The sequence below is a fragment of the Podarcis liolepis genome (assembly GCF_965112155.1).
Source record: "Podarcis liolepis genome assembly, chromosome: 17".
Taxonomy (NCBI): domain Eukaryota; kingdom Metazoa; phylum Chordata; class Lepidosauria; order Squamata; family Lacertidae; genus Podarcis; species Podarcis liolepis.
Genome location: NC_139571.1, coordinates 41,567,233 through 41,591,602, shown reverse-complemented (window position 1 = coordinate 41,591,602; position 24,370 = coordinate 41,567,233). Strand labels below are relative to the sequence as shown.

General features: G+C 45.9%; 1 protein-coding gene across 1 annotated transcript in view; it reads right to left on the bottom strand.

Annotated features, from left to right (window-relative positions):
* Nucleotides 1–5,987: 5,987 nt before the first annotated feature.
* TBX15 (T-box transcription factor 15) overlaps nt 5,988–24,370 on the bottom strand; it is a 98,941-nt gene continuing 80,558 nt past the window's right edge. Inside the window, exon 8 of the mRNA XM_083481816.1 lies at nt 5,988–8,651. Within this exon, the coding sequence (XP_083337942.1) occupies nt 7,867–8,651 (785 nt within the window). The 3' untranslated portion in view covers nt 5,988–7,866. The remainder of the gene's footprint in view (nt 8,652–24,370) is intronic.

The window sequence follows — 24,370 nt, the reverse complement described above, 5'->3', positions numbered from 1 at the left end:
TTTGTCATCAGTTGATGTGACAAAACACTGAATGTTAAAGGGGAAGTAAAACTGGGTAGTTGTGAAGTGATGGGCAATTTATCAAAGGGTATTGCAGTACTATAAACGTTTATATATTAAGACATAATGGAGACAGTCAATGCTGCCACTGATGCTTTCTTCTTCTTCTTTATCCTAAAATCTGTGCCTATGTTTAGAGAAAATGGCCAAGCTGCTTGTGAAGGCAGAGTTCACCTAGATGTATGGGCTTGGTGGGAGCGCCATAGGCAGCTGTGGTTCACTGAAATCTTCATGGCTCCTGTTTCCTTTCCTAGCCTGGGAGAAGCATTAGAGCGAGATATTTAGACATCATAAATAATCATGTTCTATTTTAGCTGTTAAAATGCGGGGGGAAATGAATAATAGTAGCAGAAAACTGAATTTAAGAATCTCCCAGCGGTGCAATTGTAGCAGCAACTGATGAAGGGGAAATATAGATATTACAGCTGGGCGAATGGAGAGTATTTCTGGGCATTACACTCAACTTCAATTGAACTGCAACTGAAGATATACACTGACATATACAGTGAGGCTCAATGGAGTCTTTAGTCATGTTGCCTTGTCATGGAACAATTGAAGAGAGACCCCCCGGCCATTTCCCTGCACATACAGAATTGGTCCCTTGAGAACACTTTCCAGGATTTAGAACAACATAGTTCGAACTCCCCAGTGAAATTAGGAAATTAACTATCCAACAGACTAATAAACTTTGTTGCTATGGAGTTTCCCCCTGGAATTGAGCTTATAGTTGTTCTGCTGATGGGTTCACACATTGGGAGCTGATATTGACACTCAGTCACTGCAGTCAACAAGTTTCAGTGATGCCAGCCACACCATTTGAAAAGCCCTGACGATATCTGCATGATGATATCTGGATTGGCAACCAGAGCCTATTCCGGGATGACGGCGTTCATCTCTCAGATCGGGGAAACGATATTTGGCTTGCTAACATAACCAATAGTCTTAGAAATTGATTGCAACTGTGAGGGTATTGGCGGCGAGCCGTTTGGGCTCGGGTGGCGGCTAGGCATTGGAATATGTCATTGGTGCTTGGGAGGGCTAGGTGTGGCCATCGCCTACCCTTAAATTTTGGGTATTCCGTTAAAGGAATCTGGCGGTCGTGGATCCTGTCCAATGCCCGTGTGGCGGGGGGCCAAGGCACGACCCTCGGTGACATCAGGGGAGAGCTTATAGTTGTATTAGCATCAACAGGCTCCCCCGACTGGTGATTAACCCCTCTTCAGACTCACCCCTCACTGAGTGGGTGGAGTCTAATCTACGTGGTCCAATGCCTAAGCCAATACCTCCTCACATGCTGTAATCAATAAAGTTGTGGCCTTTTCTTGCCCATTAACCTAATATACTGTGTCCACGTGTCTTCATTCCCCCAAGCGGGGATCGGGTCATCGAATCACAAGCTGATATTGACCCTTAGCCACTGCAGTCAACAAGTTTCAGCGATGCCAGCCACACCATTTGAAAAGCCCGTTTGTTGCTGAAACTAGTTTAAGGACTTTCCCCAGGGCTGCCCTACCCTGCTGTCTGTCATTCTGCATTCTTAGAGAATATTGGGTCTCAGTGAAAAATAGAAGACCTGGTTCAGGACTCATAGACCGCAATATCTCAAGGACCGCCTCCCCCCGTATGAGCCAACCCAGACCCTATGACCAACATCATCATCATTTGAGCCCCTTCTTTGTGTGCCTCCTCTGCAAGAGGCCTGGAGGGTGGGATCATGAGAATGGGTCTTTTCTGTGGTGGCTCCCTGCTGGTGGAATGCTCCCCCCATGAAGGCTCACCTGGTGTGCTAGTCCCGGGGGGAAGGTTACCGTTGTCGTAGTCAAAGTCCGGTCCTGGGTCACTAGCCTGGAAACAGTTCACAAGGAGCAAGGCGAGGTCCGAAGCAGCAAGCCAGGCGGGGACAGGAACACTGGAGGGTCAGGTCTGGGTCCGGGCAGGAACAGGTACTCAACGACGACGTTGCTCCCGCAACCTGGGACCGGGCTGACTGGCCTTTATCTTCTCTGAGGCCAGGGGCGGTCCCGGCCCCCAGGAGACCCGCCTCTCCTGGCCTTAAGGCGAGCACTCCTCCTGGGAGAAACCAGTTCCCTTCGCCTCTCTGCCCTGAGCCTCTGCAGTTCAGGAGAGGCTGAAGGGTTACTGGGCCCAGGGGGAGACTCACCTGTAGGCACTGAGTCCTCAACCACCTCTGGAGCCAGAGTGGATTCACCTAGTGCCTGCTGCTGAGGATCCGGCACAGGTGTAGGTGCCTCAGAATCAAGGCCCTGCCCCTCTTCAGCCGGCCCTGGAGGCGGGGACTCCTGTGCAGGCTGGGATTCCTCCGGTTCATCCTCTGAATCAGAATCCCAGGCCATCACACCTGGCCCCTTCATTGCATATCTTTAGGCCTCGGGCGAAAATGTTTCTCTATAGCCAAGTCTTTGGCTTGTGGGCTATTCTACGTCCTTTTAAATGTGTTTGTGAGAGGGAGGGTATTGTTTTGTTTTTGATTTCATTATGCGTTTTGTGTTCTTGTTTTGTATTTTTATGGTGCAAACAGCCCTGCGATCATTTATTGTTTCATTTTCTCTTTTTGCAAGTGCACAATGCTTAGAAATGATTAAGCAGTATAAAAAGTCTTAAAATAAAAAAGGATGGCGTACACCACCCTGCAATGAAGTCTAGTCAGTGTTACCATCCAGGAGCTGGCACTGAAGTTGCAAGCAGCAGTAGCAGGGGGAGGAACGATTAACCCTTTCCTCGTGGACTTGTTTTTTGCTGCTAAAATCACACAGAGAGAGCAGGTTGATGTGTGTCATTCAAAATCCAGTAAGTCTATTGTTGGGGTGGCAGTATTCCCGTGGCAGTTGCTGCAAGACGTGGTTAGCATTGCAGAGGGCGAAAGGACGACGTGTGTTTGAGTGAGAACATTAGCAGCTGTCCTTTGGGATCCAGTGTCAAGGACCTGTGAGATGAGAAATGTCAAACCGGGATCCAAGCAGGGGCTGACTGGCAGTGACTGGGAGGGGCAGGGCGTGTGCAGCATCACTGAGTAACTGATGAAGACTTTGGATAACTTAAACATGGCGGCTGTTGCATAGAGTGATTGATTGATTGATTGATTGACTGATTGACTGATTGACTGATTGACTGATTGATTGACTGATTGATTGATTGATTGAATGAATGAATGAATGAATGAATGAATGAATAAGTAGCATGAGAAGGCAGAACCAAATATTAGCACAGAGATGGATCTTTATATCCATCCCTTTGTCACGATGAGTTTGTTCACAACCCTTCTTATGAGCAATGATGCACCAAGTAGCCCCTTGAATTTATCTCTAGCCGCTACTTTCGTTTCCATCTACTGTGTGAAGCTACTGTGGGTAGCTCTGTAACAAAAGTTGGGCTTGAAGGATCTCTTTGGGCACTTGCCATTTTAACTCCTAGTTTCAGGTGCGTTGATTCCGCCTTCACTTGGTCTACTTTCTTTTTTGCTGGAATCCCTGTGATCCAATGGCTTGTTTCAAATAGATAAAGCAGAATGCAGACTCAGTATCTCCCAACAGTCAAAGCATGAGCTAGTAAGTACTGAGTGATACTGAGTGAATCAACTAGTTCAATTAAGGTTCAGCTACTCCAGCCTTCTTTGCATGAATCCCACCAGGACAAGTTCCCCTCCCAACTGGAGAATGGTCTAATTTCTTCTCCTCCACCCACCCACCGTTCTCGGTGACACTCACTAAATGCTTCTATGTGGTGCTCTGACATGACATCCACTGAGGTCCAGCTCCGAGGGCCTTCTGGCAGTTCCCTCGCTGTGAGAAGTGAGATTATGGGGAACCAGGCAGAGGGCCTTCTTGGCAGTGGTGCCCTCCCTGTGGAACACCCTCCCATCAGATGTCAAGGAGATACTGAACCACACAACTTTTAGAAGACATCTGAAGGCAGGTCCTGTATCGGGAAGTTTTTAATGTTTGATGTTTTAGTATGTGTTAGAAGCCATCCAGAGTGGCTGCAGCAGATGGGTGGGGTATAAATAATAAAATTATTATTTATTATTATTACTTATCCCATGTAGGTATGGGCTGCATTTAACTGGTGCAAACACATGACAAGGTTCACCAGTCTAGATTTCCATCCCAGAATCAGCACCACAACAAGACAGCGTGTGTGTCGATTATTTTATTTTCAACCTTTTTTCCTAACATTTTAACCCTTCTGTTGCATCCTTCACAGACACAGCTTCCCGGTCATGGAATAGATTCCCAAAGAGAGGTTCCTATGGGGCTGGAGACATGTTGTCATAGCACCAACACCTTCCATTCCTCTCCTTAATTCCTGATGGCTGGATTTGTGTGTTCTCTCTTTTTCATGTTAGCCAGTCATATTCTCAGAACCTCTTGGAAGTGCCACAGCAATCAGAAACCCATTTTGCAACTATTTGGAAGAGGGCCTTTAAGGTGGTGGCACCCACCATGTGGAACAACCTTCCCTTGGAAATATGGAGTGAACTGACTGTTCTGTGCTTTCAGCATATCTGTTTGCTCAAGCATCTCTGGGCCATTTGCATTGAATTGGCACAAATCACCAGCTATAGAGGATGCTCTGCTGGAGTGGATATTGTCTTGTTATGCATGTTTGTATTTTGGCTTTATGTTGTTTTAAATGTCACCTGTTGCTTTATGATTTCTGTACACCACTTTGCAATTTTCTAAACAGTATGGATAAGTGCTTTAAAATATATAAAGTGCATGTTATAAACTTAGACCTTATTACCAAGTGCTCAGTCAATTATAATACAGTGGTGCCTTGGTTCTTGAACGTAATCCATTCTGGACATCCGTTCGACTTCCGAAACGTTCAGAAACCAAGGCACGGCTTCCGATTGGCTGCAGGAGCTTGGACATTCAGCTTTTGAAAAATGTTCAAAAACCAGAACACACACTTCTGGGTTTTCAGTATTCGAGAGCCAATTTGTTTGTCAACTAAGCTGTTCAAGAACCAAGCTTCCACTGTATAGATCTTCAAATCCAAATATTCAGCAATCTTCTCTCTTACAAATTATTTCAATTTAGATGCTGCTCTTATTTCTTTGAAAGCAGTTGCCTTAACTGGTTTCCTGATTGCCCACCCCAACACCAGCTTTCCTGTACTTTTTCAGACAATTGACTATGAATTTGGCCTATCTACTGGTCCATCCACCCAGTCATAGGAAGAATAGGTACACTGTCAATCCACCTGTACTGTGAAATTAATAGGAGCTGCGCAACTGCACATCTGCTAACGCACAGCTCCCATTCTTCATGCAGAAGATTGTCCCGGAAGAGAAAATATCATTTTAATGGCCTTTGCCAACCCTGTAAATTGCTCTGAGCTGATGTTCTGTTACGAAGATAATTCTGCTTTATGGCTGGAATGGTGGCACTGTGGGTTAAACCACAGAGCCTAGGACTTGCCGATCAGAAGGTCAGCGGTTCAAACCCCCCGCAACAGGGTGAGCTCCCGTTGCTCAGTCCCTGCTCCTGCCAACCTAACAGTTCGAAAGCATGTCAAAGTGTAAGTAGATAAATAGGTACCGCTCAGGCAGGAAAGTAAACGGCGTTTCCGTGCACTGTTCTAGTTTGCAAGAAGCAGCTTAGTCATGCTGGCCACATGACCCGGAAGCTGTACGCCGGCTCCCTCGGCCAGTAAAGCGAGATGAGCGACGCAACCCCAGAGTCGTCCACGACTGGACCTAACGGTCAGGGGTCCCTTTACCTTTTATGCCCAGAGAAGGTCCATTTGAATGGTATGAAACCCACCCAACCATAGAGGTGTTTGACAGCTGTATTTAAAAGCTGTCTTTTAAAAAAATAAAAAGGGGAAGAGAGGATGAATTAGGCAAAACCATCCCAGCACTCTGGAACTGGATGCCTGCATGATTTCCAGACGGACAAAACACAAAAGGAACAAAGGTTTATTTTGCATTAGTTATGTGCTTGGCACCTACAAACAGAGTCCCCTGCAGAGGGCAAATCTTTATACATTTTCTTTCTTAATATATATTTTACATACCCATTTATTACCCTCTTTTAATATTCATAATATTGATTCCCCTCCCTCCCCCACACGCTAGAGACATAAATACATTTATCTACAACACATCAAAACAAATCTCTATACTGCAATTTCTGTATTCTGTTGCTCGGTGCTTGGACTTCCACACGACTTTAAAACTTCTTAGCACGTGCTCTGAATCACTTGTTTGCTTACTTTTAAAAGAGCTGAAGGAAAAGTAAAACCAGAAGAGAACAGTACTTTAGAAAGAAAGAATATTGGCCATGACTTGATGGTCCAATTGGCAAGCTGGACAGGAGATAAGAAGACTTTCCCCTGATGTTAATAAGTAGCTTTCACCACTCCCCTGGTACATGCAAGATGGCTGGGGTTAGGCTGCATACTTTCACAGAACAGGCCTAGGCTCTTACAGAACCTGTCATTTGACATTATCACAGCCTGGAGACTTCCTTCCCTTCCAGTTGACTCCTCTGAGTGATATATATTTTAAGCATGCCTTGCTATGGCTTTGCTAATGTTACTTAGGCTATCAATAGCTCAAAGGCACTGAACGTACGTACAATTACCGTATTTTTCCGTGTATAAGACGGTGCCTTTTGCTTTAAAAAATAGGCAAAAATTGGGTGTCGTCTTATATACAGATAGTGAATGCAGAGGGGGGGACGTGCGATTAATGGCAGCAGCAAGTAGGAGATTGGCAGCAGTGATTGGGAGGGTGATTGATGGCTGCAGCAAGGCCTGCTATCGATTGGCTGTGGCAATTGGGCAGGTGATTGGCAGCTACAGCAAGTGGGCGGGTGGACTGGTGGTGGTGGCGAGAGGGCAGAAAATTGGCGGCTGCGGCGAGGTGTGCAATCGGCAGTGGCTGTGGCAAGCGATCGGCAGTAGCAGGCAGGCAGGTGAGCGATTGGCAGAAGTGACCTCCCCCCCCCCAAAAAAAAGCTAAATGGGGGTGTCTTATACACGAAAAAATACGGTAAACTCTGTTTCCCCTTACACAACATTTTCAACACAGAATTTTGTGCAGCAGAGATCCTCTTTTTTTGCTACCAAGCATGTTTAACAGAGGCCTTTCCTTGCAAAGTTAAAGAAACCCTTTTTTAATGGTTTAAATCCTCCCTCGCCCTCTTTTTGATGGCACGCTTTCGTTAGGAAAATTATTGTCGTCTAGGGAGAGTGAAAGGCCCCCAACAGCAAGAACACCAAAAAAAATTACTCAAGGAAGAGAATGGCCACTTCAAACACAATGTTCTTTTCCTACAGTGGGTGAGAGAAAGCTGTAGATTCAACTTAATGACTGTAGATGACAAGATAGGGAAAGATGGTGGTGTTACAACAAGAGCCTCTTACTGGCAGTGCAGATCTAGAAAACGAAGTCTTGTTGCTTGCAGCTGGGAAACAGAAGGAACAGCACACCCACACTGGACTTCCTCTGTTGTGAACAGTTCGCACCAAGTTCAGATAGTTAATGCATATACTATATAGGTCTCCCCACCCCACCCCAGGTTTTCCGCAAACAATGCCATTTTCTTTGTTTATTATTATTTTTAAAATCCATTAGGAACAGAAGCCACTCAGTTACATGACGGTCTTGACTCCAGTCTGCTGCTATCAGGTTCTTTGGGATCTAGCTAAGGATGGCTTGTGTTTCCATTCATTGTTCACAAACAAGTCCTTTTTCAAAAGCTGAAAAGAAACAGGGATGAGATCTCCCATAGAAATGACAAGATCCTCGCTCACTGTCGACCAGGATGGTGGCTCCAGTTAAACCATGTGCACTGACATTTGTGAAGAGGACCCTGGTACAGCCCCGTATTGTCTATTATCGCAAGCATTGGCTGGGGGTTGGCTGTTGCCGGGAGGGCTGATCACGTGCATCCCATGATCCATTCCCGTCGACAGATATGGCCTCTCTCCAAAGGCCCCGTTGGAAGGCGAAGAGCAGAGTAAAGTGCTTTGGGTGTTGGCCAGTTTCTCGGGGCTTCCTGCCAACCTCGGAGAAGCTGGGAAATTGTATCCATACAAGTTGTAAGGGTTGTGAAGGGAAAAGGCGTTGTAGGAGCTCTGTTGCATGTGGCCGCCGCTAAACATATGTGAGGAAGATGAAGTGGAGGCAGGGTTGCCAGCTTGCATGACGTACTGGAACTGCGAAGTTGGGAATGACCCCAGCTGGCCACCGTAAGCTTCCATCTTGCCATTGCTGGGCAGCGAAGGAGGAGCCGGCATCCCTGAGATCAAAGATGGAGTCCGCTGAGGCATGAAGTTTTCAGAGGGCTGAGTGGCAGACGCACCACCACTCTGCAGCCGGTTGTATCCACTGTCGCCCAACCCTGGGTAGCTCTGCAGGGGAGCCATGTTGCTTCTTGCGCATGGGGGATAATCAGAGAGGTTAAGGTTGCACAGCTGGCTCTCCCGGCAGCCGACATTGAAAGAGTTGGGGGCCAAGTGGAAGGCCGGCGGTGAGCATGATGGAGAGAGAAGGTGAGAGGATGCAGAAGGGGAAGGTGTTCCTGTGCTGGATGTGGTTGGAGAAGTGCCTGTGCTGCCCCCTGGAAAACAAAAGCGACAACAAACATTTCTGAGGCAGAATGCAGAACAACCACCGAGCATCATCATGCGCGGCAGCTAAAAAAGCCAATGCAATTCTGGGCTGCATCAATAGGAGTATAGCATCTAGATCAAGGGAAGTAATAGTGCCACTGTATTCTGCTCTGGTCAGACCTCACCTGGAGTACTGTGTCCAGTTCTGGGCACCACAGTTCAAGAAGGACACTGACAAACTGGAACGTGTCCAGAGGAGGGCAACCAAAATGGTCAAAGGCCTGGAAACGATGCCTTATGAGGAACGGCTAAGGGAGCTGGGCATGTTTAGCCTAGAGAAGAGGAGGTTAAGGGGTGATATGATAGCCATGTTCAAATATATAAAAGGATGTCATATAGAGGAGGGAGAAAGGTTGTTTTCTGCTGCTCCAGAGAAGCGGACACGGAGCAATGGATCCAAACTACAAGAAAGAAGATTCCACCTAAACATTAGGAAGAACTTCCTGACAGTAAGAGCTGTTTGACAGTGGAATTTGCTGCCAAGGAGTGTGGTGGAGTCTCCTACTTTGGAGGTCTTTAAGCAGAGGCTTGACAACCATATGTCAGGAGTGCTCTGATGGTGTTTCCTGCTTGGCAGGGGGTTGGACTCGATGGCCCTTGTGGTCTCTTCCAACTCTATGATTCTATGATTCTATGATCATCATGAATAAGGTCCATGAATAATCATAGTTTAGAGGTCCCGGGCCCTAAGGAAGCCAGATTATCCTCCACCAGGGCCAGGGCCTTCTCAGTGTTGGCTCCGACCTGGTGGAATGCTCTGTCCCATGAGACCAGGGCCCTGCAGGATTTAACTTCCTTCCGCAGGGCCTGTAAGACAGAGCTATTCTGCCTGGCTTTCAATTTGAACCTATCCTGATCTTTTATTCCCCTTCCTTCCTTCCCTCCCCCTCCCCTGGGAAAGACAGGTTGGAGTCTTGCTCTTGAGCAACCACGCCAGCACCTGACAGGTTTGATGTGGCCCTATGCTACTGAAGGCAATGGGGCCCTTTATATGTCCAACTTTCCTTTGTCAACAACAAATTGTCACTGTTTTTTGTGTTGAATATATGCTATATGGCAACTTATGGACCTCATGGGTATCTAAAGCCATTTGCACTTGCTGCTATGCAACCAGTCCATGCAGAATGTAGTCACCCTATATATAGAAATGAGCAAACCAGTGATATTTTATGGAGCAGGCTAGCAGACTTACATCACAGGAGCCTACACAACACAAAACACTGTTGCTGTATGTAGGTTTTATACATTTTGGAAATGTAATCCAGTTTTTTTCCTTTAGTTTTTTGGGGGGGCCCCAAGAGAGTGGGGCCCTCAGCTATAGCTTGTTTAGCTTATACATAAATCCAACACTGTTTCTATCCTACTTTTGTTTACAATCTCTGGGCTCTTTTGCCAAATATGTGCTATCTGCAAGTGAAAAACACCTTTGATTAACAATGGACCCCATGGTTGCTTCCTTGTCACTCAGTTCTGGCTAGGGATGAGCAAGAAATCAATTTAGCTGTCCCCAAAAGTTGAATTTACACTTTATGAAACAGTACAAAAACTAGAGCACAGCCATCCTATGAAATTCGCCCTTATCTGACATTTGATATGCAGTTTGCCAACCAAAGTATGTTTACAGTAATGCACATATTAAAATGTGCATATACCTGCATATATTAGTTAAAATAACACTCACAAAAATGCATTATATTAGGAGAAATTGCTTGTAAAAATGTGTACATTAGTCAAAACTGCAAACAAAAATGTGCTTATTAGATGTGCACACTAAAATGCTGGAGAATTTTCATAAGGGTATAAAAAGGAAAATTCATGAATTGCTCCAGAAATGTGAAGAACTGGATTTAAGATTAGAAAAATGGGAGAATGAGAGAACCAAATGGACAAATTCTTCAACTCCTACTTCTGACCTCAATGTAAAATGAAGCAGGTGGGTGGAAACAGATGTACAGTGGTGCCCCGCAAGACGAATGCCTCGCAAGACGAAAAACTCGCTAGACAAAAGGGTTTTTCGGTTCTGCGCTGCTTCGCTAGACGAATTTCCCTATGGGCTTGCTTCGCAAGACGAAAACATCTTGTGCTTCTTTTTTAAAGCCGCTTGAAGAGGCGCAGTTGCGACAGACCGTGCTTCGCAAGACGAAAAACATCGCAAGACGAAAAGACTCGTGGAACAAATTCTTTTCGTCTTGCGAGGCACCACTGTAATATTTTAAGCATGATGTGAATTTTGGAGACATCTTTGCTGCCGTGAAAACAAATGCCATGAAGACAATTAATGTGTTTTGAACTACTTCCACTACACTTATAAAATGACATCTGTCTTCACGTTCCTTCTTGTTATCCCATATGACTTCCTCAAAAAGAACATTGTCATTTGACCAGTTCCCCATTGGCTTGTGATGCATTCTCGCATTTCCAAGTTGAGTTTCTATTGAAGCTGCCCTCTGCGAGGGGAGGAGTAAATCCGTCAGAAGGGAGCCCAGATTCTGACCACTTTGCAGTGGACCTGTATAGCATTCGTACCTGTACGTTCATTATTTCTAATTTTGTAAAACAATAATTTTACAGCAGATAAGAAAAGGGACAAGGGACGGGGGAGATGGCAAGGGAAGATAATGCAAATTCATTAGGCATAAACTTATATTAGTTTAACATCAATCTATATATATAGCTGACACTGAAACTGCTCCCCCGAGGAATAGCCCCACTGATTCTATGCGACCGGTTCAAGTCTGGCTGGCAGACAGAAGTTCTGAATACTCTCCAGAAAGTGGGCTATGCTCCTCAAGCCCTTCTAAACTTGGGCCTGGGCCAAGCAAGATCTGTGGTCAGACAAAGAATCATGGACACAGGGAGACAACAGGACTGCTTGAAGCCCCCCAATTATGTAATCGTAGAAAATGAGGGGTATGTTGCGGTCCCAGGAGCATACCTCTATTTTCTCGTATCAAGAAGGGCCTTTACTCTAGCCAGAAGCTCAGCCTTGCCCTCGCCGGTTTTGGAAGGAGCATTTGGAAAAGTCCCGTATGCTCAGAGACTTTGCACCTGCCCATTAGGAGGCCCCAAACATTTCTTTTTTAGATGTCCCTTTTATGATGAGGAATGCAGAGATACCATTGACCCCCAGCTGGTGAGGCTTGCTGACCTTCCGGATAAGTCTAAACTCAATTTTCTCCTCTTAGGCAAAGCCCACAAGACGACCCCGAAACAAATTACCGTATTTTTTGCTCTACAAGACTCACTTTTTCCCTCCTAAAATGTAAGGGGAAATGTGTGTGCGTCTTATGGAGTGAATGCAGGCTGCACAGCTATCCCAGAAGTCAGAACAGCAAGAGGGATCGTTGCTTTCGCTGTGCAGCGATCGCTCTTGCTGTTCTGGCTTCTGGGATTCAGAATATTTTTTTTCTTGTTTTCCTCCTCCAAAAACTAGGTGCGTCTTGTGGTCTGGTGTGTCTTATAGAGCGAAAAATACGGTAGTTCGCTAGGAAAACAGTCGAAGTCGGCCTCTAGGGTGGCAGGACCAATTTATATGGGAGCCCAAATTTATAGGTCTTTATGTGTATATGCGCTTATCTTAGATTTTCATCTTTAAGCTGTTGTTGTACACTGCTTTACATGTATATTTTATTCTTGTGAAAGCTGTCCCAGTTGTGCTTTTTGAGCTGGTCTTTGACTGTAATATTCACCACACGCCACTGATAGGATTCTACTACATGTTTTGTTAGTGACATGTCAATTCCCCCCCCCCCCCCAGCATATGTATGTTGTATCTGGCTTTTGACATAATGGCAGGGGAAAATTGGCTTCATAATGATGTTTGTTAAAAATATTTTGCAGATGACTCTGGCAGATCAAAGACATGGATGAGAACCAGATTACTGCACGGAGGTAAGTGAAATGTTTTCTGCCTCTAATAAAGTCTCTGGTATATTATCTTGCATACAAGACCCAGCTAGCTTTCTATTCAAAACACTTGCACCTAAGATACTTCTAGTATCTCTGAATTTCTGAACCTTGTGACTTGTTGTCCTGTTAACCTGTCAAAAATAAAGAAGAAGAAGGAGGAGGAGGAGGAGGAGGAGGATTTGATATCCCGCTTTATCACAAGCCAAAGGAGTCTCAAAGCGGCTAACATTCTCCTTTCCCTTCCTTCCCCACAACAAACACTCTGTGAGGTGAGTGGGGCTGAGAGACTTCAGAGAAGTGTGACTAGCCCAATGTCACCCAGCAGCTGCATGTGGAGGAGCGGGGAAGCGAACCCGGTTCACCAGATTATGAATCTACCACTCTTAACCACTACACCACACAGGATTAAGCCCTGAAGAAGCAAATTGAAAATGGGAAGTGACATGTCTGTTCAGGAGCATCAAAAAATGAATCCATACTAAGGTGTTCTGTGAAGTGTTGGCCACAGATCATTTATTCAGTGAGCAAGGTATTCTTGGGCTGAACTAGTTTCTGAAAGTTATAGGAAAGACTAAGAGTTACTCATGGTGAAGGATGGAGGAGAAACTTGAATCTGTTCGCATTTTAATGTGAGCTAATGTAATTCACAGTACCTAAAACAATACTTGAACCGAAAAACAACTATCCAAGACTTTTTTCAGCTGGACTTGCCACAACTCGGTTCTGGCACCTCTCAGCTGGGTGCCATTGTAAAAAAACAAGGAAGGCATTCCTGGGGAGTTCTGGCACCTCTTTTTCTAGAAAAATAGCCCTGCCGCTATCCTTCCACACTTCTCCAAATTTTGCAACGCAGTCCTCCAACCAAAAAATGCATACAAAAATGAATAGAGGATGGAAAATAGCTTGTATTGTGCAAAATTGCATAGAAAAATGCGTATATTTGGGGAAATGCATACTAATATGTCGACTGTATTTTTCACAAGGACTTGGTTTTTTTAAAAAATAAAATAAAAATCACAAACTGATGTGGAAATGTGGCAAACCAAGCTTAATATTTGGGGGGGGGGGTGAGGAACTGAAAGAAACCAACATTTTTAGAATGTTCTACTGCATGGGGGATGGAAGTGAGAGCTGGACCATAAAGAAGGCTGATCGCTGAAGAATGGATGCTTTTGAATTATGGTGCTGGAGGAGACTCTTGAGAGTCCCATGGACTGCAAGAAGGTCAAACCTCTCCATTCTGAAGGAAATCAGCCCTGAGTGCTCACTGGAAGGACGGATCCTGAAGCTGAGTCTCCAATACTCTGGCCACCTCGCGAAAAGAGAAGACTCCCTGGAAAAGACCCTGATGTTGGGAAAGATGGAGGGCACAAGGAGAAGGGGACGACAGAGGACGAGATGGTGGGACAGTGTTCTCAAAGCTACCAGCATGAGCTTGACCAAACTGCGGGAGGCAGTGGAAGACAGGAGTGCCTGGCATGCTCTGGTCCAGGGGGTCACGAAGAGTCGGACACGACTAAATGACTAAACAACAGCAACTGCATGGGGCATACACTCAAACCACTGTTGCCTGTGTTCACAAGAGTTTGTGGGGTTCAGGGATGCTAGGCTGCTGGCTTTTTAGCATTTCAAATCATGAAAATTATATATATCAGAAGGAAAGCAGAAGTACAAAAGAAAGAAGCATGTACACTAGGGAGGATGCTATCTCTGATCTTACCACTTTCAAGTTTTTTGTCTATGTCAAACCTGAGATCCAGGAAAGGGAACTTCACAATGGGGAGTCCCATTCTGGACAATGCTAGAGAACCTCAAAGAAGAGCAAGAGACAGAGTTTTCCCTGTCCTTCTGCACACCAGTGGAAGTGCAAGAAATTACACTGCAACCATCCATGCCTTTTCCTCTAACCTCATCAAACCCAGCAGGTGCAACCCCATGTGACCAGAGGAATCAGCAAGGTTCACAAAAGCAGTAGCTGATGCTTATCAGTTCCCTTCAGGCTGACATTCCTCCATCAATTATCCACAGAATGCTGAGTATTGGATTTGGAAGTCGCTGGCATTCAGCCCCCACATTTCCTGTACACACCGTCCATGGAATTTTCCACCAGATGATCACAGAAGGTCACAAATTGGAGCTATTACACATATAACCTGGGAATTATAAAACACTTGCGAAATACCCATCACTGTGACAGGCATATGTATGTGCAGAAGGAAGGCCAGCAATGGGCTTTGGAGAGCCAGAAGGGCAAAAGAATTAGACTTTGGCTAAAGATACTTGGCTCCACGTCCTTGCTCGGCCCAGTATACCTCAACCCAGTATACCTGAAGAAGCACTTCCACCCCCATCATTCAGCCCAGACACTGAGGTCCAGCTCCAAGGGCCTTCTGGCAGTTCCCTCACTGCAAGAAGTGAAGCTACAGGGAGCCAGGCAGAGGGCCTTCTCAGTAGTGGCACCCGCCCTGTGGAATGCCCTCTCATCAGATGCCAAGGAAATAACTATCTGACTTTTAGAAGTAATCTGAAGGCAGCCCTGTTTAGGGAAGTTTTTAGATGTTTTATCACAGCATTATTATTATTATTATTATTATTATTATTATTATTATTATTATTATTATTCTGTTGGGAGCTGCCCAGAGTAGCTGGGGGGGAACCTAGCCAGATGGGTGGGGTATAAATAAATCATCATCATCATCATCATCATCATCATCATCATCATTGCTCAGTCCATGAAGCCCACAGTGTAAACGTGAGCCAGCCATGGTTTTCTCAGCCTGGACTACCTCCCAGGGCTGTTATGAGGATAAAATTTGGGCAAGCCTTAAGGTGCATTGATTTGGGCTCCTTGGAGGAAGAGCAGGATACAAATGTGACAGATGAAGATCCCCTGCTGGAGGCAAAACTACCCAATGTCTTGGTCCTACTCCCATCGCAGTGTGAAAAGGGCTCAATGCACTCATGGATGACACAGCACTGGAGAACTAAACCTGCTTGGCACAAGCTGAGAATTACCTGAGGACAGTAATTTTTCTCAATCGTTTGTGCTTCAAAGTGAAGGATTCTAAACTAGTTGCTACACATTTGTAAGGCTGGCGCTGGGGTTAATGAGTTTTGGCAAACCCTCTGTCCGCAGAGCCATTGCTAGCATCTCCTATCTGTGTTGTTTGAGAAAAAGAATTGTGTCTAGGAGCCAGCAACAGCTTCTGCACTCTTGGAAAATGACATAGTACGGAGTTACTGGAACTCTTCTCCCTCCCTAAATGTTCTTCATTAAAGTCAAGAAGCAGAGCCAAATATTTTTAATAATGAGAACCTGGATCGGGTTCAACTTGGTTTCAAAAATACCCCCAAAACATTTAAAGTGTTTAATAGTTTTTTGGCTCTCCCCAGTCCATAACATCTCATTGCCATGTGCATTTAATTAATCTCAAACCTGCTTCGTCCCAAGCTCAGTGTCGGTGACGTCATTCGTAAAATGTTCAGCTCTTCCAGAACCCTTATGTTTTGAAGTGTATCTCTATTATTTTGGCTGCTTTTTTTTAAAGCTGGGTAGAGCCGGGTTATTGGTTTAAACCAGCTAGATGCTTCTTTTTCTGTAAAACAAACAGGATTCTACAGAAGGTCTTTTGCACCTGTCATTTTCCTGATCTCTTTCGGCCAGAGAGATGACAGCTTTCTTAGGAGAAAGGCGCGATGTCCTGGTCTGGCAAAATGCCACTTACTTGCTCAGTAATGTTATTGATGAGCAAGCCTTTAAAAATCAAACAAGCAGTCGCACACAGAACATGATGTGCTGTTGTACACAAGTTAAAACCATTGCTCGGGGAACCTCAGCGTTCCTTGGAAGGTTTTTAGAGATGCCATAATGAGAATATCACCAAGGAGCTGATGTTACAATCAATTTTAGTACAGGCGGCAATATTTAGACACACCCAACTGATGAGCAATCGCCAATGTGGAGGTCCTTTTTGACCGGGAAGAAGACAGAATGGGGGCGGAACAGGGCTGAAATGGAACCCCTCTGCAAAACAGTCCTCTTCTGTAGTCATAGGGTAGGCATATTGGCATCTTAGAAATAAGGTTCTGGTTGTGTTTAGGGCTTAGAAATACTAAGTATTCAGTATTACTTGGTTCTGATTTAGTCCCCTGCTGCAACGACATTTAATCTATTATCAAATTCCCTGGTTGTCCCAAATTTACCTCTTTGTTTCAAAAAGTCTGGACAATAAAATCATTTTAAAAAATAATAATGGACAAGCTATACCCACATGTCACTTCCTCACCACCACCATCCTTCCCTTCCTGTGTGCAGCCACTGGAGATTTTTAGATACGTTCTACATAAGTCACATTCTTATTTCACACAGAGAAACTGTGAGGTCCAAGAAATTTTGGCATCGCTCTGGAAAATCCAAGAATGTCCAGAATCCTCTGCAGTGCTCTGCAGGGTGGGGTTCCACAGTAAGGTACAAGGTAAAGGTAAAGGACCCCTGGATGGTTAAGTCTAGTCAAAGGCAACTAAAGGGTTGTGGGGCTTTCAGGCTGAGGGAGCCGGCATTTGTCCACAGGCAACTTTCAGGGTCATGTGGCCAGCATGACTAAACCACTTCTGGTGCAACAAAACGCCGTGATGGAAACCAGAGCGCATGGAAATGCTGTTTACCTTCCCGCCACAGTGGTACCTATTTATCTACTTGCACTGGCGTGCTTTCGAACTGCTAGGTTGGCAGGAGGTCGGACAGAGCAACGGGAGCTCACTCTGTCACAGGGATTTGAACCGCCGACCTGCTGATCGGCAAGCCCAAGAGGCTCAGTGGTTTAGACCACAGCGCCACCCACGCCCCTTTTGGTTCCACAGTATATGGGCCACAACAGATGCATTCAGTCATAGGTGCCAACTCCCTGGGGCCCTGGGTGCCCAGGCACCCACAAAATTTCCCATGAAGGAGCTGGACACCCGAAAATTTAGGCACCAGGACCACGCACTGGGACTAAGCCTGCATTCAGTCCAACTCTTATTCATCCTGAGGAAAAACCTATATTCTGACATCTGTCCTTGGTAAATCACTGCCCAAATTTTCTCCCCATTTTGCCTTCAGAGGAGATATTAGGATGCCTTTCAAAATGTCTGTTAATATAGCCAAGGAAGTTTTTCAGATTTTTAGCCCCCCCCCCCCCCGTAACAGATCTGAGTAAGGGGACACATTTATTCTGGGTGGAGCTAACTTTTACTCAGAGAAAACCTATTGAAATTAGTAGACCTAATTTAGTCATGGGTATAATCTGAGTAGGCCTAGCATTAATTTTCAGCCCTTTTGTAGTTACCTGTGTTTGCAGGTACCAATTTTTCGCCCCATAGGACGCACTTTTCCCCCTCCAAAAATGAAGGGGAAATGTGTGTGCGTCCTATGGGGCGAATGCAGGCTTTCGCTGAAGCCTGGAGAGTGAGAGGGGTCGGTGCGCACCGATGCCTCTAGCTCTCCAGGCTTTAGGAAGCTATCTGCAAGTCCAGCGGGAGGTCCCACGGACTCACAAGGCTTGCGGGCAGCAGCCTGCAGCCCAAAGCACGGGGCGCCCTCCGGAGGGCACCCCGTGCTTCGGGCAGGTGTGCGCAAGGCTTGGGGCTGCAGCTGTGGCTGGGGGGGGATAATTTTTTTTATTCATTCCCCCCCAAAAAAACCGAGGTGCATCCTATGGGCCGGTGCGCCCTATAGGACGAAAAATACGGTAACTGCAAAAACATGGATGGAGAGGAGCAGCACTCCCTGTGAAGGAACAGCCGTGGTGTTTTGGGGTCCTCCTAGAACTGATCCTGGAGTCTCTTCCACCAAAGGGACTTTCTAATGTGTGACACAAATAGCTTTACTGTAGCCAGTTTTAATACGTATCATTTCTTACGCTTTGCTGCTACAGTAATAGGCTTTAGGAGTTTCACAGTTGTTGCTTTTAAAGTGGCGGTTGTTTTTCTTACTGTTTCAAGAAACTGTTTGCTGAATCTTACAATTACTTTGTCTGCCACTCTGAGCGCTTCTAGAAGATGAGAAAAATATAGAGAATAAAAAATAAATAAAGGCTTGCGCAGGAGAATTTCTTAGTGAAACGGACGTGCCGAAATCTGTCGCCTGGGCTGTGCGTCTCACATTGTTTCACGGCCTAATCCTGCTAATGTCCTCCTAAGCCCCTCTAGAAAGAAAGAAGCCAACTACAAAACATTTATAATGACTGAGATCTTTGTGGGCTGGGACTTTCAGTTATGTAAAAAGCACAGAGGAAGGAAGGAAGGAAGGAAGGAAGGAAGGAAGGAAGGAAGGAAGGAAGGAAGGAAGGAAGGAAGGAAGGAAGGAAGATTGTGTTCATCTCATTTATTTATTTATTTGGCAACAGCTTGCTTGTTTTTGTTTATTGAAATCAGTTTTGACTTTCTGACCTAATTCTCCTAAAGGAAAGTGACATAAATGGAAAACAACAATTATTTACAAGCTACTTGTAGGGAATACTTTGGACAACCTCTCCCCATACGCTGACCTGGACCCTGTGATCATCACCCCAGGCCTTAAGTGTGCCTCCTCTGCAGGAGGTCTGGAGAATGACAACATGAGATCGGGCCTTTTCTGCTGTGGCTCCCTGCTCTCCCCAGGAAGCCTCGCCTGGTGCCTTCATTACATATATTTGGGCACCAGACAAAAATGTTCCTCTTCTCCCAGGCCTTTGGCTGATTAAACAACCATTTGTAACTGAAAACCAATGAAATACATTTTATTTTTTTAAATGGCCTTTTAAACTGGGGGAGGGCTATTTTTTTCGTTTGTTACCATGTTATGCATTTTTGTGTTTTCATATTGTAAACTGCCGTGTGATCCTTGGGTGAAGGGAGGTATATAAATGTAATTAATAATCATAATTTATATATGCCAAAGAGCCTGTAAAATGCTGGCGAGTCCACAGATCAGCCCTGAACCTCTCTTGTTCAGCAACTCAGAAAGCACTGAGTTCATGTTTTGCACGGTGGTCATAAAAGTCCAGCTGAATCGTAAGGAAGTTAGTTACAAAGAACATAATCTTCCACACATGAGCAGGAGTCCAGGGGGCAAACATTGTGTTGAGCCTGATTCTAGTTGTTTAGCAATGGGCCACAGGTCTTCAGTCGGTTCCATATAAGATTCAGATGGTTGTTTCCAGGGCTAGCAACGTGGGCTAGCATAGTAAAGGTAAAGGGACCCCTGACCATTAGGTCCAGTCGTGACCAACTCTGGGGTTGCGGCGCTCATCTCGTTTTACTGGCTGAGGGAGCCAGCGTACAGCTTCCGGGTCATGTGGCCAGCAGTGGCGTAGCGTGGGGGGTGCCAGGGGTGCCGGCCGCACCGGGCGCAACATCTGGGGGGGCGCGAGTCCAGAGGGCCCAGCCCCGTTGTGCCCTCGGCCTGCCCCTATTGTCAGAGCGGCCGGCCAGCCTCTGCCTGCTCCTACCTTGCCCACCCGAGGACTGCGGCAGCGCCCGCCCCCGTGGCCACCTACCCCCGCCTCGCCCATTAGCTTGCCTCCCTCGGCCCCGCCTCTCTCCGATGGCCACGGGGGTGTTCTGCTCAGCGCCGTCGCCTTTTTTCAGGAGGTAGGGAGGCTGGACGGGGAGGTGAGGTCGGAAGCGGGCAGAGAAGGAGGGGAGCTCGTAGCCAAAAGGGCTGCACCGGCCAGCAAAGGGCCGGGGAAAGTTTGGAGAGGAGAAACGCACCGTCATGATTTCCCAGTGGAAGCGGCAGGATTAGGGATGGCGAAGCGTAATTACGCACGAATTTCGCTGGGTGAGAGCTTCGGGGATCGATCGGCGGAAATGGGAATCAATTGGAATATGAGAAAGAGAGAGAGAGAGGGACCATCATTCATAGGCATAGATTTGTAGGGTTAGGGGGCGCAAATCCACGGGTTAGGGGGCGCAAATTACTTGCCTTGCCCCGGGTTAGGGGGCGCAAATTACTTGCTTTGCCCCGGGTGCTGACAACCCACGCTACGCCGCTGGTGGCCAGCATGACTAAGCCACTTCTGGCGAACCAGAGCATTGCACGGAAACGCCGTTTACCTTCCCGCCGGAGCGGTACCTATTTATCTACTTGCACTTTGATGTGCTTTCGAACTGATAGGTTGGCAGGAGCTGGGACCAAGCAACGGGAGCTCACCCCGTCGCAAGGATTCGAATAGCCAACCTTCTGATCGGCAAGTCCTAGGCTCTGTGGTTTAACCCACAGCACCACCCATGTCCCTTGGGCTAGCATAGGCAGCATTATTAAATTGCTCTTAGCTGTTGGTTCTACTGGGTTCAATGTTTTACATAGCTGGAAAAATGCAAAGCCGCCCGTCTCTTCCAGGGTGTCAAATCCTTATGCCTTTAAAACTTCCCGTTTTGCTTGAGCTTAGCTATCCTTGAGGCTCTCTCGGAAAGCTGCACACAAAATGAAGACCATAAAAGCTGTAGGTGTAAAGTCATTTATGACTTTGGCAAATGGGTCCTGAACTAGGGACAAATTTTAGTTGATGCCATCCTGAATGAGCAGCCAAGGCAACAGTTGGTAGTAAGTCTGCAGGGAGCTCACCGGTCACATGGTCTTGGCTTGCTTCCTGGTTTTTCAGCTGCCAAATTGCATTTAAAGAAGCTAAAAATACATGAAATATTTTCCTTTCCTTATATTACTTGACTGTGTCAGCAGTTGCTGCGGCCGATATGAACATGTCATTTGATAGCCACTGGGGCAGAAGGTTATCAGTGCAGCTATGGATTCAAGGCCTGGTGGTCCATCTAATCACTGCAGCAGAAAATGCCACACTTGGCCTGATAATCCAAGGATGCTCACAAGCAAATGTGCAGCTAAAACATGCCCCAGGCTCCGAGTCACAGCCTTTAGGCACAGGGCTGCCTTTCACAGTCTTGTAGTAGCTACATGGGATGAGGGAGACATGTGATCTGATCTCCCAACATTTTATTTTAAAAACAGCTCTGGGGCATTCTGAATTTGATCAGAGCAAATATATTGAGGGGGGGTGTCAACTTTTTACTCCCAAGGCATTATAAAGTTCTATATTGACACCACCACTAGAAAAAGGGGGGGAAAGGGGGGGAGACTGCTATTAGCCTGGCCACACATGTAAGTTGTAGAAAGTACTATTTACCTACAATGTTTTGACCAAGGGTATCAATCAAACAGAACAGAACAGATATTCCAGTCCTAGGCAGTTGAAATATACTCGGAGTTGAGTTTGAATTTCATGCTCTTTATTCAACTCGTAGGAGCAATGAATGAAACTTTCCCCAAAAGGTCTGCTATATATACATTATTTACCCAATGGGCCCCGCATGATTGGCTAATTACGGGCTGCTCCTGTAGGCCAATCAGGTTGTGGATTCACTTCCTCCAGAAGCCTGATTGGCTGCTCATGCAAGCCAATCAGGTTGTTGATTCACTTCATCCAGCAGTCTGATTGGCTGCTCCTGCAGGCCAATCAGGTTGCTGATTCACTTCATCCAGCAGCCTGATTGGGTGGCTCCTGCGGACCAATCCGACTGCTGCATTCTGGATCCTATTGTTCTAGGATTCAGCTCAGTACATAAGAGGGGCAAATCACTAAAAGCCGTGGTCCCTGAGGTCTTTGTATGTGGCATTAATGGAACACAATAAGCAACAGAGATGGTATGTTTTTGGGTTTGGTGTTAAATTCTTGAAAGAGCTTTGGAGTGGGTGAGAGAGAATTTTCAGCAGCACCCAGGAAATACCTCTGAAATTTGGATAGGTGCAGTGCTTTTTTTCTGGGGGGGGGGAGTGCAGGGGGATGCCTACCCCTAAACATTTTGTGAATCTTTGCACTTTTGTCCATTTACTGTATTTATTTTCCCCGATTTGAACGATAAAATGGAGGATTTCTTGGGTCAAAATGGGAGTACCCCTAAACATTTTTTTTGGGGGGGGGGAGCACTGGATAGGTCACAAATCTGACAAAACGGAATGATACAGAAGCTTCCTCGTCATACATTTAAATAAACTGTGGACTGAGGAAGCAGTAGTTAAATTATATCAGAACAGTGGGGGCCCATGGGACTTAATGTACCTCAGAAACACTTGCTGACTCCTCCCAATTTTATCCAAATCGTGAATCACCCTCAGCCCCCAATAGCCTTCAAACACGGGAGCTAAGAAGAGGTCACAAAATGTAATGGTCCCCTTTGCCCACCCAAACCTCACAGTTCAATCACTATGGATGAAGTGGGGGGGGGCCTAGCTATTCTACTTATTCATTTCATAAAATTTATACACCGCTTTATTATTTTTTTAAAAAAAATAATAATTCAAAGCAGTTTACAAAAAGATAAAACAAGAAAATCAATAACAATTTACACAAAACACACAAAAGTTTAAAAAAAATACTTAAAGAGATTAAAATTACCTCAACTTTTTAAGCACCTGGGGAGGCTTGCCTAAACAATAATGTTTTTAGCAGGTGCCAAAAATGCGTACGGTGAAGGTGCCTGCTTGTTATCAATAGGCAGGGAGTTCCAACTGGTTTAATAGCCATTCCTTCTCTCCCAGTAAATTCTTCCAATGAAATTTAGCACAAGAGAGCGGGTTGTTGTTTTTTTAAAAGCATGGTTTCCATTAGGTTTACTGCCACTGTTCGACTTTGGTTGCTGATGTTTATGCTGCTTATTGGTTTTATCTTTCATTTTGTTTTTTGCTAACGGTTTTTGTGTGATTGTGAGGGCATAATTTTTTATCTAAACAAACTCTGAGAGGTCTAGTTCCATACAAGGAGCCATGGCTCTCTTCTAGAGAATTCTTAACACCTACATCAAACTGCCATTTCTGGGATTTCTTCAAGGGAAACCATGATAATTAGGCTGGTAGGGAACTGACAGAAGTTGATGGCATAAAGATGCCTTATATTTATTGACAAGGGAAGGCAGCAAAGCAGTACAGCTCCTCCCTGCTTTCTTGGTCACCGCCCAGGAGGCAATCCTTGGCTCTGGGGCAGAACCTCCCGGTGAGCCCTCAAAAGACCACCCTTGGGCATAGTTGCCTGGGAGAATGCAAACCACAGTGGGGATATTGTGACAAGCACACTGGAAATGTTGCCACTTTTCCCAGGAAAAAATAACAGCGGAGGTTTATTTCAGCCCTGGCCTTTGCTAAAGGCAGGGATCGTCTATCAGGGCTCCATGTTCCTTGGCAGGGACAAGGAGATGGAAAAAGCAGCAGGGAAGCAGTGCGGGAACAGTAAACTTACAAATGAGGAGCTTTGTCTCAACTGGCAGATGAACAAGGGAAGAAATAAGGAAGGCAGAAGAGAGCAAGAAGTCAGCCACATACGTACAAGGAAACCCAATGCTGAACTGAAAATGCATTGACGTTCCCACCACCACCATTACGTTGACCAGACACCTTTCATTGTAAGTTCATTTAAGTAGACATCCTCTTTCTCTATCGGGAAGAAACCGTATATTGATTCAAACCATGGGCTCCTGCAGCCTAGCATTGTCTGTTCCAGGCCCTCCAGATATTGTCAAGCTACAACTCCCATGTATGGGGTGCTAGGGGAGGGGTAGTATCTGATGGGGGACATGTCATGCTCCTTCTGGGGTAGCCTGCCCACCTTTGGTCCCTACTTGCACTCAGCTCTTACCTGTGGCTCCTAAAAGCTGTCGGCATTTGACAGGGGCCACCCCCCAGGAAACGGCTTTGATTGGCCGGATAAACCAGGTGAGGGTAGCCAATGGG